The 11882-nt window shown below is 60.2% G+C and overlaps 2 protein-coding genes across 7 annotated transcripts in view; both read right to left on the bottom strand.

Annotated features, from left to right (window-relative positions):
- Nucleotides 1-13: 13 nt before the first annotated feature.
- MYO18A (myosin XVIIIA) overlaps nt 14-11882 on the bottom strand; it is a 36979-nt gene continuing 25110 nt past the window's right edge. For 4 of the 6 annotated variants that reach the window (XM_077188795.1, XM_077188796.1, XM_077188797.1 and 1 more), the window contains 16 exons: nt 11746-11857; nt 11507-11634; nt 11249-11403; nt 9981-10104; nt 9704-9904; nt 9298-9408; nt 8869-8973; nt 8611-8757; nt 8408-8521; nt 8164-8280; nt 7977-8060; nt 7623-7760; nt 6771-6956; nt 6549-6688; nt 3811-3933; nt 14-666 (listed from right to left, as the gene is read on the bottom strand). In XM_077188795.1, coding sequence (XP_077044910.1) covers nt 528-666; nt 3811-3933; nt 6549-6688; nt 6771-6956; nt 7623-7760; nt 7977-8060; nt 8164-8280; nt 8408-8521; nt 8611-8757; nt 8869-8973; nt 9298-9408; nt 9704-9904; nt 9981-10104; nt 11249-11403; nt 11507-11634; nt 11746-11857 — 2124 coding nt within the window. In that variant the 3' untranslated portion in view covers nt 14-527. Of the gene's footprint in view, nt 667-3810; nt 3934-3955; nt 5494-6548; nt 6689-6770; nt 6957-7622; nt 7761-7976; nt 8061-8163; nt 8281-8407; nt 8522-8610; nt 8758-8868; nt 8974-9297; nt 9409-9703; nt 9905-9980; nt 10105-11248; nt 11404-11506; nt 11635-11745; nt 11858-11882 lie in introns of those variants that run through there. The other 2 variants (XM_077188800.1, XM_077188799.1) reach the window with 2 other exon arrangements.
- Nucleotides 673-2996, bottom strand: LOC143695554 (uncharacterized; the record flags this gene model as incomplete). The annotated part of the gene is made up of 1 exon (XM_077188804.1): nt 673-2996. A coding segment is annotated over one exon (1251 nt), but the record flags the coding sequence as incomplete, so codon positions are not given.

Below are 11882 nucleotides of genomic sequence, written 5' to 3'. Positions count from 1 at the left end.
GCAGCAGCCAGTATCACCAGCCAGAAATGACGTTTATTTTCATACTGAAAGTAAAGGGGGTGGGGGAGGATGCACAGCTGGGCTAGTGCAAAACAGCCAGGCAGAGGTGGGGGGCTGGGGGGGGTCACAAAAACCCAGGTGGGCACGTGGGACCCTCTCCCCATGTCCCCCTCCTGGCTGCCAGGTGGCTGCTCCCCAGGGCCCGGCCAGCGAGAGACGTCTTTGGCTCAACTAAAAGGGGTGTAAGAGGACGGCAGGGTGCCGAAGGGGGGAGTTTAAGTTACAAAACAAGGTGCCAGCAGGCACTGAGGAATAAATCCCGGGTGCCGGAGCAGCCAACTCCGCCGCCAGGGACAGACAGGAGGTGGGAGGGAGGGGGGTGCAGCCAGCGAGCCGGCCGGGCTGCTCCTCCCGTGGCTGGAGCCAGGGGGCGGCTGCGTGTGTCCCCCACAACCCGTGCAGGACAAATACCGGCTGCCCGGAGCTGAGTGTTCCCTCCCGGGGCGGTGGGAAGTGGCGGTGGGGGGCTAGGCGGGGGTCTCGGCAGCCCGGCTCTCCGCCTCGCTGGCACTGGGGGAGCTGCGGGACGAGCGACGTGTGCTGTCCCCGGCGTCCTGCTCGTCGTCCCATCTGTCGTAGGTGAAGGTGTGCCGGGAGCTCGTGGGGCTGCGGGAGAGAGCAGGGTTAGGGGGGGTGACGAGGGGCTCCATGTCCCCAGCGTGGCTTGGCTGCTGAGCTCGACTCCCCTCCGGCTGCAGCGGGAGCTGCGGTGAGCCAGCACGCTGGCAGCCAGCTGGATGGAGCCTTGATTGCCTCCTTTTTTATTCTTTCCGAGATATTTGGGACATGCCTCACTGCAAACAACTCCTCGCTGCGCTGAGCTGAGCCCCTGCTCTGCAGTGGGGCCAAGCTGAGCCTGCCCAGGAAAAGGCTGGTGGCCCTGAATGCCAACACCAGTGCTCCCAGACACCCTGAGGGTCCTGTACCCGAGCCCAGGGCTGGGTGCTGGGGTTGTTGCTCCCCAGTAGCCCAAGATGCCTTCCCTTCCTCTGGGATAGACAGCTCAAGGCAACCACATTTCCAAAAGGCTTTTTTTCCTTCCTCTAGCCGCTCTCCTATTCAGCCATCAGAAAGGATGAAGCCTGCTCTGAAATTGCTGCCAGCGAGCCCAAACACACCCTCTCCGTATCAAACAGCGTACAGAGCTGCAGAGTCCTGCAGGTTGATGCCATCCACACCCCAAATTCCCAACACAGGGCACAGAGCAACTCTGAGCTCCAGCAGCCCAACCTGGGTCCCCCCACAATGGGTGCTGCCTTCCCCCATGCTCACACACTGCAGTGGGTGCATGTTAGTACCCATCCCACTCCCCTCTGCTCCTGGGCGCTGTGCTGCCCATCAAACCCTTACAAATCTCCTGAAGGAATAAATCCAGATGTGTCCTGGCGACGGCTGGGGAGCCAGGAAGGGATTAGCACTTCCTGGTGTCCCGCAGCTGCTAATCCCGACCACGCTGCGTCCTGGCAGCACGGGCAGCTGCCGGTCCCGCTGCGGCCATGCCGGGGATCTCCCCACCGATGGAGATGCCCAAAGCAGGGCAGCTGCAGGCACAGAGGGCTGCCCCATCCCGGGGTGCCCCATGCCGGCGGAGGAGAGCTCCGGAGTCAGGAGAGGGTTAGGACGAGCTGTTAGTGGCACACGGGGAGGTTCATGCTGCACGGCACACACCGCTCCCACCTCCTGCCTCAGTCGCTCTCGGGACGGTACAGGTACTTCATCATCAGGTTGTCCACCTGCTTTTTCCGCTGCTTCTCCTCCTTCTTGCCCCGGGCAGGACGTGTCGGCTCCTCGCTCCCCGCCCCCCGAGGGCCCTTCTTGACACTGGAGGTGCTGCGGTAGGAGCTGGTGGAGCCGGAGGAGGACTCGGAGGAGGAACTGGACTCGGATGATGACTGCTGCTTCTTCTTCTTCTTCTTGGATTTCTTCTTGCTTTTCTTGGCACGCTTCTTGGAGCTCTTCTTCTTCTGCTCCTCTTCTTCCTCAGAGGAGCCCGAGCTGCTGCGGCACCGGCAGGTGTGCCGGGAGAAGTCGAGGGCGGACGCGGAGCGGCGCAGGCTGCCGGAGGGGCGGTCGGCGGCGCCCAGAGGAGCCGCACTCCGGACACTCCTGACACTGCGGACACTCCGGCCGTCATCCCCCGAGTCGGGGCTGGAGTAGCCCCTGGCCTGCAGCGGGCGGTAGCTCAGCACCTCTTGGATGGCGGCTTCCAGGTCGGGGTCGAGGTAGGAGCGGTGCCGCACGGGACGGGCGTCCCCGGGACCCTCCTCCTCGGAGGCCGCGCTGCGGGGCCGTGGGGGCACCGAGAAGCTGCGCCCCAGGAGGGGCTGCCCGCGGGACCCCTCGTCCGCCTCATCCAGGCGGCTGCGGGCCAGGGAGAGCCGCGACTCAGGGCGGCCCTCGGGGCCCCCGCGCCGGCTCCGCAAGCTGCCGGGGCTGGAGAGGGCGAAGCTCAGCACCGAGCATCCCTCGTCCCCATCGTCGCCGTCCTCCAGCCCGCGCCAGGAGGCGGAGGAGACGCGGCTCACTGGGGCGGAGGCGACAGACGCTTTCTCTACGTCGGTGGCCGACAGGGACCACCGCTTGTCCAGCCCTTGGCGAGCCCGGCCGCTGGCGTCGGCGAAGGCGCGGGCGATGACGGCCGCCCGGTCCTGGGGCTCGCCGCCGCGGGCCGCCCTGCGCGGAGGGCGCTCGGGGGAAGGCGGCCGCTCGCCCAGGGCGCTGAACAGCGTCTGCTCATCCCCGAGGCCGCCTATGGAGTCCTTGAGGCCCGGCCGCTTCCTGTAGCTGAGCGAGCTCAACACCGACACCGGCCGCTCCTCGGGCTCGGGGCCGTCCGGCGGGGCTGACCTGCGCCGCGGCACCGCGGCCCCGCACGCACCGGGGAGACAAGAGAGACACGGAGATGAGCGGGAGAAGGAGGGAGGCGGCCTCGGCAATTTGCGTCAGCGGGAAATGGCATCGTGGAAAAATGTCATGTAAATGGGGGAATTGTTCTAGCCCAGCACTTTGATCCCCCTTTAAAGTGTTGCCTTCAATTTATTTCATTGTCGGCTACCTGGAGCCGCTGCGTTTGATTCCTGACTTCAGAAAAGGTGGAATTATCTCCAATAACAAAATGTTTTACATCTGCACCGCTGAATAAATTAAACCAATTAACAGAAACCAGCTCAGATCTTTCCCCCCTGCTCGGCAGAGGGAGGGAGTCCCCTGGGACTCCTGGAGCCCTGCTAGGAAATTGGGTTTGGATAAAAGCAATCTGCACTCAGCAGGCAAGCATTTTACAGGGGGAAGGGGAGTGGGGCTGTGTGCCTCAGCCCCATGCCGTGGCTGCACCTGGGCACGTTCCCCACCTCTGCCAACATTTTCTGAGAGGTGTGGGGAGAGATGGGGTGGGGCTGCAGAGGAGGGCAGGATGGAGCAGGGAATCAATCCTGGAGAGATGGAATGCTGCACAGAGCTAAAGCCCAGCACCACAAGCCCTGGAGAGGCAGATGGGGTGAGGGCTGTGGATGCCCCATATGCCTCCATGGTGGGATGAGGGAAGGGGGACCAGGGAGGGGGGAAGTGTGTCCCCAGTGAAGACTGAGCCGCTCACCAGCATTAGTCCTTCCCTGGCCATCCACACAAGCACCAGGTGGGAACACAGCACCAAATGCCACATCCCACGGGCACCCACCCAGCCCTATCCATGTCCCAGCACAGCTCAGCCCGTCCTCTGCCCGCCAGCCCCATGCCCAACCCTGCACCCACCTGCTGCCCTTCAGGCTGCCATCATCAGAGAGCGCTTTGGAGGAGCCTTTGTTCTTGGAGAGCCAAGACTTCACCCCATCCACGCGCTCCTCCAGCTCCGAGTCCACATCTGAGTCACCGTCGCTGCCAGAGGAGTGGGTCAGGGTGGAAGAAAGCAAGAACTCAGCAAGGGGCAGTGAGTTTTTGGGTGCTGGAGAGATGGAAGTGCACTGGAAGACACTGAACCCCTCCAGCACCCACTGCCTGTGTACTCTGGCATGGGTGAAATCCCATCCTATGGTTCTGCTCCATCTCTGGGACATAATCTGCACACACATAGCTCAACCTGCAAGCCAGGGGCTCCCTGAAGCACCCCCAAACCCCTGTGGCTACCCAAGGGGCTCCCGCACCCTCTGCCCAACATCTCCCTGTCACTGCCTGGCTCCAGAGCTGGAGACAGCAAGACCTGGCTTTGGGGCAGCAGGCAGGGCGCAGCTCCAGAAACACAGGAGATTTCCAGCTCCCGGATTGGGAAGGAAATAAGTGGGTTCATTTTATAGGCTGCCGTGGAGCGCAGAATTACAGCGAGGAAGAGCAATGCTGATGGCCCCGGGTAAACAGGAGTTTAGCAGGCGGAACAGAAACGGCTCTGGCACGGCGGGCGTGGGAGCACAGCGGGCAGATTTACAGCCCTGCCGTGCCCCAGAGCCCCTGATTTACGTCCCGGCGTAAAAAAAGTCCTATCTGGCTTAAACCATCTAATTTATAACGGCCGTTGGTAACCATATTGATTGCCTTTAGAAAGAAGGTGCTGTCTGCATTGCAAAATCCATTCCTCCACGTTAAAAGCATCCCTGAATAAATCTCTCTTAATACCTCACCGCTTACTGCTTTCATTAGGGCTACGGCAGCAGCGTCGGGATCTATACGGAAATTGAAGCGGTGTGGTCCCCTCTCACCACCCCGCTCCCACCAGGCCACTCCAAGGAATGGATGGGATGTATCACAGGATCTTAAATGGCCTTTTCTCCACCTAGTTTTGGGCTTATTCCCTGCCTGGGAACGAAAGCAAACAGCACAAGGGACAGGCCTGGATAGACCCTGTATATGAATCCTTCTCTTTTTAAATTCAGAGCAACGAGCCGCTCTCCATCCTGCGCATCTCCCTCCCCTGCAATACATCCAGGCAACGCTGGGCTTGGGGAAAAAAAAAACACCAACAAAAAACCACAGAATGACACCAAAAAAAACCCCCAACGAGCCCCAGAAACAATCTCTGGGGGCAGCTAGGGTTTTCTGACCAATGGAATTAAGCTCCACATCAAACACAGTTTATGTCCAGGCAAACGTGCCGTTAGTTAAGCAGGACTGTGGGAGCAACCATGGATGGGGTATTAATGAGTGTCAGCAGGGCTCCATTGCTGCCCTATGCTGACACATTTGCCATCAGCCATGGCAGAGCATCACCCCCCAGCCCATCCCAGGGGCTCATCCCGTCCCCATGCACAGGATGTGGTTATGTGCCCTGCTGTGCTGTGCTGGGCCATGCCGTGGGTGCTGTTAGGGCATGCAGAGTTGGGCCAGTGGCATGCGGGACCCCGGCCCCTGGGGGTGAGGTGGGGGTTAGGGGAGGGGAGGAAGGAAAGAGATGCTCCTCACATTTTACTCTTTCTTTTCTGATACTTTGCCACCATGTCCTGCAAACTGGGAGGGGTTGGAGGGGGCAGGGTCGGAGGGGGGAGAAACACAACAGAAAAGAAATTAAATGAAAGGAAAAAAAAAAGACCAAGTGGGTGGGCAAATTAAATTATGGGGAAGGGTCAGGGGAGGGAGGTGAGGCTGCCCTGTGCCCCTGGAGTGGGGTTGCACCCAGCTGGATCCCAGCATCCCAGGTTGGGTGCTGGAGCTTATCCAAAGAAAGGCAACAGAGCTGAGGAAGGGTCTGGAGCATAAATCTGATGAGGAGCAACTGAGGGAGCTGGAGGGGCTCAGCCTGGAGGAAAGGAGGATTGGGGGGACTTTTTCACTCCCTACAACTTCCTGAAAGGAGGTTGTAGCCAGGGGGGTCAGGCGCTGCTCCCAAGGAAAAAGCGATAAGACAAGAGGACATGGCTTCAAGTTGTGCCATGGGAGGCTTAGATTGGATATTAGGGAAAATTTCTTCACCAAAAGGGTGGTCAGGCATTTTAAGAAGTTGTCCAGGGAAGTGGTGGAGTCATTGCCTGGAAACATTAAAAAAATGTGTGGATGTGGCATTTGAGGACATGACTTAGTGCTAACATGGCAGTGCTGAGTTAATGGCTGGAGTCGATTCTCTCAGAGGTCTTTCCCAACCTAAACAATTGTATGATTCTATAATTCTATCCTGGGCTGGGCTGGATCCCAGCATCCCAAACCTCCTGCCAGCTTGTGCTGCCCTGGCTCCTGGGGCTCCCTGGGCTGTTTCCAGCCAGCTGGCAGGATTCTGGATGCATTTCAGGCACCTCCACAAGTGGTTGAAGCTCCTGGGGGCTGCGGGTGGACAGAGGGATGGATGCACAGATGCATGGACCGATGCCTGTGTGCACAGGTGCCCGATGCATGGACGGACAGACACAGGTGCATGGACAGATGCACGTGTGCACGATGCATGGATGGATGCACAGACAGCATCCTGCCAGGGCCAGGCAGAGCCAAGGGGTCCCCATGGCATTTCTGAAGTGGCAAAGGGAAGCAGTGACCCCCAGGGATGCAGGGGAGCTGGGCCCAGGTGCTCTCACCTGTTGATGAGGTCCTCATTGCTGTCACTCTCCATCTCATCCTCGATGGCCGCCTGCAGGTCCCCGATGCGCTTGAAGGCCAGCTTCAGGTCTGACTGCAGGCTCTGGTTGGCAGCTTCCAGGCTCTCCAGGTCCATCTCCTGTGGGGAGGGAGTGGGATGAGCCGCATTCCTCAGGGAACAGCCCCTTGTGCCCTGCCTGGCCCTGTCACAGTTTCCTCACCAGCTCGTGCTTCTTGCGGCTGGCTTCTGCCTCCTTCTTGGCCAGCTCGCCCATCTCCTCCTTGACATCGCGGAGCTGCCGCTGCAGCCGCTTGTTCTGCTCCTTCTCCCGGTTCTCGGCGGCCGCGCGCTGATCCCGCTCCTCCGTCAGTTTCTCCATGTTCTCCTTCAGCCGCGTGGCCAGGCTCTGCCGAGCACCAGGGTCACCCCAAATCCCCCCATGGACCTCTCACCCCACACCCTCACCCCGACACCCACCAGACGATGCAAGGATGGACCCCACTCTTATCAATTCAGACAAGGAGATGGAGGAGAAACCACCCCCTCCCAGGGCCAGGGAAGGGGCAGAACAACAGCAAGGGCTTTGTTGAATCAGAAAAATAGATTTAACTGTGTGTGAAGTAATTAAAACATGTAACGTAGGGAAAAAATAGCTCCAGTTCTCCCCCAGCCACCGAGCCAGCCGCTGCATATTTATGGCCCCGGCAGAGAGAGTGGAGAAGGAAATAATAGCTTGGAAAATATGAAGAGGAGAGCTAAGCTGCCGCGCTCCCCGGCAGAGCTGCGGAGGCAGAATATAAAACAGGCTGCGTTCGCGGGACTGGGGAGTCTATAATTTCCCTAAGTCGATGCAGGGAAAGAGCAGCACTTTGCCGGGCTGGGCGGTGGATTACTGTTATCAGTGCTTGCAGGGAGCCTTCCCTGTGGAGACAGGGATGGGCTGCCAGAGGGGGAGGGCTGCAGCGTGGGGGGTCGTGGGGAGAGGAGGCACTCAGAAAAGTCTCAGGCAGCTTCGTTATGGTCCTGCTGCACCCCTGTCCCAGCTGGAGCAGAGGGAAAGCCCCGTGACTACCTCCAGGCGCTTGACTTGCGTCCTCTCGAACTCCAGCCTGGTCTCCAGCTCACGGATCTTGGCCTCCTGCCGGCTCACCAGCGACTTGTCCACCATGGATTGCTCCAGGAACTCCAGCTGGCTCTGCAGACCTTGCAGCTGCGGGAGAGGGCACAGCCTCAGCCTCGACCACAATCACCCTGCCCCCACTGCCACGCTGTCCTGGAGGAGAGCTGCTGGCCATGCTGCTCCCATCCTGATGGAGAGCTTTCCACCAGAATCCTCTGCACCCCCATGGTGCAGGGCAGTCCTGCATTCTGTGGGCAGCAGTGGGTGCCCTCCACTGTCCTAGCTTCACTCAGGGTGCATCCTCACCTTCTCCTGCAGCTCCTGCTTCTCCTTGCTGACCTCCTCCAGCTGTGCTTGGAGGTCATTCATCTGTGCTAGGTCCCGGGATGCCTGCAGGACACACCCGGGCCATCAGTGGGGATCCCACTGCACTGGCTCCAAGAGGGATATCTTGGAGGTGGTGGGGTGGGTGCAGCTGCTCCTCCCATTTCACCTGGGCCACAGCTGCCTTGTGCTTCTTCATCAGCTCATTCATGTCCTCCTGGTCCTCCTCCAGCCGGCTCTGCACTTCATTCTTTTCCCGCTGCAGACGGCTCAGCTGCTCCTCCAGCTGCAGGGAGACACATGTGTCTCCTACTGCACCCCAAGAATGGGGCACTCACCCCCCAAACCCACTCCAAACAGTGTGGGGCCACCCTGGGTGCCACCATGGTTCATCACAACCCAAACCCACTCACCGCTCCCTTGGCCTTGGCAAGGTCATCAATCTGCAGGTGGAGGTCCTCGATCTCCACCTCCATGGATTTCCGGGCCTTGACAGCAGCTGCACAGGTGAACTCCGACTCTTCCAGCTGCAGGGATATAGCTCAGTGCATGGCCAGGGAACAGGGACACCCTGTGTCCTTGAAGCCTGCAGTATGAGGAGTGTCTAGATGCACACCTGATTCTTGAGCTGGGTGATCTCCCTCTTGCTGGGTGCATTGTTTTTCAGGTGGTCCAGCATGATCTGAGCATCAGCCAGCAGCGCCTTCGTTCTCTTCAGGTCCCGGCGCAGGCGCTTTTCCGTCTCAAAGTCCCGCTGGTTGGCCTGTGGCAGGGGAAACTTTGCCACAGTTCCATGCCAGAGGGGTGTCCACCCCACCATGGCCACCTCAGGGTCCCCAAAGCAAGGCAGATGCCCGGGTGCCCTTCACCCCACCTGCTCGCTGACAGCAGATAACTTGCTCTCCAGCTCCCGCTTCTCTCTCAGCACCTTCTGCTTGTCCTCATACTCCTCCTCCAGCTGCACCTCCATCTGCTTCAGCTGGGGGACAGACAGGGGGCAGCCAGTCAGGGCAGCAGGGAGGGGTCATGACCCCTCCTCACGTGTCCCCACAGCCTGGAGACACTGGGTGACCCCACCAGCTGGGTGTTTGCGCAACCAGAGGCACAAAGCCCGGCAAAGTGCGCTGGCCCGGGCAGCAGAAGGACTGGTCGGACCTGCCGGGCCGGTGGAGCCGGGCTGTGGTCGCTGCGTGGGAGCCAGGTGCTGCATGACAGTGCCCAGCTGGCAGCTCCCAGTACCCAGCCAGGGCATGGGGATGCATCCCAGGCCCTCCTGGACAGAGGGGACACAGCTGAGCCCTACCTTCTTCTGGCATGACTGCCGGATCTCCTCCACCTCCTCATCACGGCTCTCCACCTCCTTGGCGTGGGTCTGCCGCAGCCGCTCCATCTCCATCTCCAGCCGCAGCTTCGCCTGCAAATGGTGGGGATGTGTTCAGAGCAAAGGGGACGTGGGGACCCCTCCATGCCACTCTCCAGTCACCACTCACCCTGAAAACCCCCCGGTCTGAGGCCAGCTGGGCTGCCCGCCCCATAGTGACCTGGCGGGCCATGGCACGGAGGGCCAGGAGCCGTGTTGGCCGCGGCGATGCCTGGCCTGACGCCGGGCTCAGGGCGACCGCCTCCTCTTCCCAGGCAAGCCCGGCCCAGGTAATAACAGCTCTGCATGAAACCACCCCACCCAGAAACCTTGCCCCTCCCCGCTGTACCTGCTCCAGCATCTGGATGGTCCCAGCCTGCTCATCCAGTTCCTCCTCCTGGTCTTTGACCTTCGCCTCTAGGTCCCTCAGCTGTTTCTTCACCTTGGCCAGGGAGGCTTCGTCCTTTGACTCCTGGGAGGAGATGTCCTGCAGCTCTGCCTCCAGCGCCTCCGCCTTCTGTGTCAGCCCTGCGATGTCCGAGTCCCTGTCCTGTGAGAGACAGGGTTACTGTCAGCCCGGGGCACCCACTGACTGGGAGGCTGGGGAGGGTCTGAGGGCTACTCACCTCCAGCAGCTGCTTGAGGCCAAAGACCTCGGCCACCAGCACATCCTTCTCTCGGCTCAGCTTCTCCCGCTGCAGCCGTTCCCGCTGTGCCTCCTCATGCGCCTGCGAGAGCTCGCTGTCAAACCTGCACGGGGAGAGTGGGGAGAGCACTCAGCACCCCGGGGACTGATCCTCAGCCCTGTGCCAGGGGCACTGCACCGAGCATCCCCCTCCCTCAGCAGCAAGCACTGGGAAGGGTGGTGTGTGGCTGAGTGCTTGTTTGAAACACACTGTTGATGAGTCTTTAATTGCCACCACAGCAACACTGAGCTACTCAGACACTCCTCCTGATGCCTTCACTCCATGCTAAAGGGGAGTGCAGCACCTGCAGCACCAGCTCCAGCAGCACCTCAGCTGTTCTCCAGGGCCAGCACGTGCCCATGGGACCATGGCTGCCAATGGCAGGGGCTTGGCTACTCCAAAGCAGCTGGGGACACCAAACCTACCAAGCAGGACATGGAGGGGTCTCTAGGAGAGATGGGCTCTTGTAGTACCTCAGCTCCCACAGCTGCATCCCAATATGGGAGTTCCACATGTCATGGCACCAGTCCCGTCCCCAAAGGGGACACACAACCCCCTGGATAGGACACAAGCCCCTGTTGAAGGAGTGCTCAGCACAGCCTGTAGCCAGGCAGCCACGTGGCAGTCTCTTCCAGTGCCCCTGGGATGGGATCAGCTGGGTTTACTCCAAAATCACTGCCTTTGGGGCTTGGAAAACAACCCTGCGCTTGAGTTTGTGACCTGCGTTAAACACCTCGGCAGCTAATCCCCATTTTTCCTTGCGCTGGGTAATAAACAGCTGCATTAGCACAGACTCCAATCCGCGGAAATTGAAATTAATTAGATTGGATTCTCTCGCTGTATTTGTGTGTGCGATCATTACCATAATGAGATGAAAGCGTCCCTGCTGCTTAATAACGTTAGCAAACTTTGGGGCTGGGAGAGGGGACGGGATGGCAGCGCGTGCCGAGTGGAGATGCAGGGCACCAGCAGTCTCTACCATGGGGCACGACCCCACATGGATGGGATCACTCAGCTCTAGGCCCCCCAAAAGGGCATGGGGATCCCCCCCACAACAAATACATCCAACTTGGGCAGCCCCATCCTGCTGGAGACACCTCGGCCAAGTACGAGCTGGTGAGGTGCCCAAATCCCTGCTAAAATGGTAATGCCACTTCGCCAGAGGCGTGTCCCCCATGTCCCCCCCACTGCCAGCGCACTGTCCCCACCTCCGTTGCTTCTTCTCCAGGTCATGGTTGCGTCCCTGCTGTCCCTCAAGGTGCAGCTTGGTGTCCTGCAGCTCAGCAGCCAGGCGCTGGCACTTCTTCTTCAGCTGCTGCAGCGCCCGCTGGCTCTCCTCGCTGTCCGCCTGCAGGTCCGCCAGCTGCGGGCAGAGGTGGGCAGGCAGTGAGGGCTCTGGGATGCCACCATGTCCCTGCTGTCCTAGCCATGCTGAGGGGAGTCCCCAGAGCTGAGCCCCCACTCACCTTGCGCTCCAGCTGCCTCTTGCCCTGCTGCTCCACCTCCAGCTTGTCCTCCAGCTCCTGCTGCAGCCGTTTCTTGGTGAAGTCGATCTCCCGCACTGCTCGCTCATATTTCAGCCGCCATTCACCACCTTGTGTGGGGAAATGTGGTCACCACGGGGCTGTGGGGGTGTGGGGGTGGCACAGGGAGAAGGGGACACTGCAGGGTGTGCCAGCAGCCAGCACTGGAGGCAGGACAGTACCTGAATCATCATCGTCGAGCTCCCCATTGAGCTCAGCTGCTCGGATGAGCCGAGCCTCCATCACCTCCATCTCCATTGACTCCATCTGCTTCTTCAGGGCATCGTACTTGGCCTGGGAGGGGACACAGCTGTGGTGA

The sequence above is a fragment of the Agelaius phoeniceus genome, chromosome 20, assembly GCF_051311805.1.
Source record: "Agelaius phoeniceus isolate bAgePho1 chromosome 20, bAgePho1.hap1, whole genome shotgun sequence".
NCBI classification, from domain to species: Eukaryota; Metazoa; Chordata; class Aves; order Passeriformes; family Icteridae; genus Agelaius; species Agelaius phoeniceus.
This window is presented reverse-complemented; position numbering and strand designations above follow the sequence as displayed.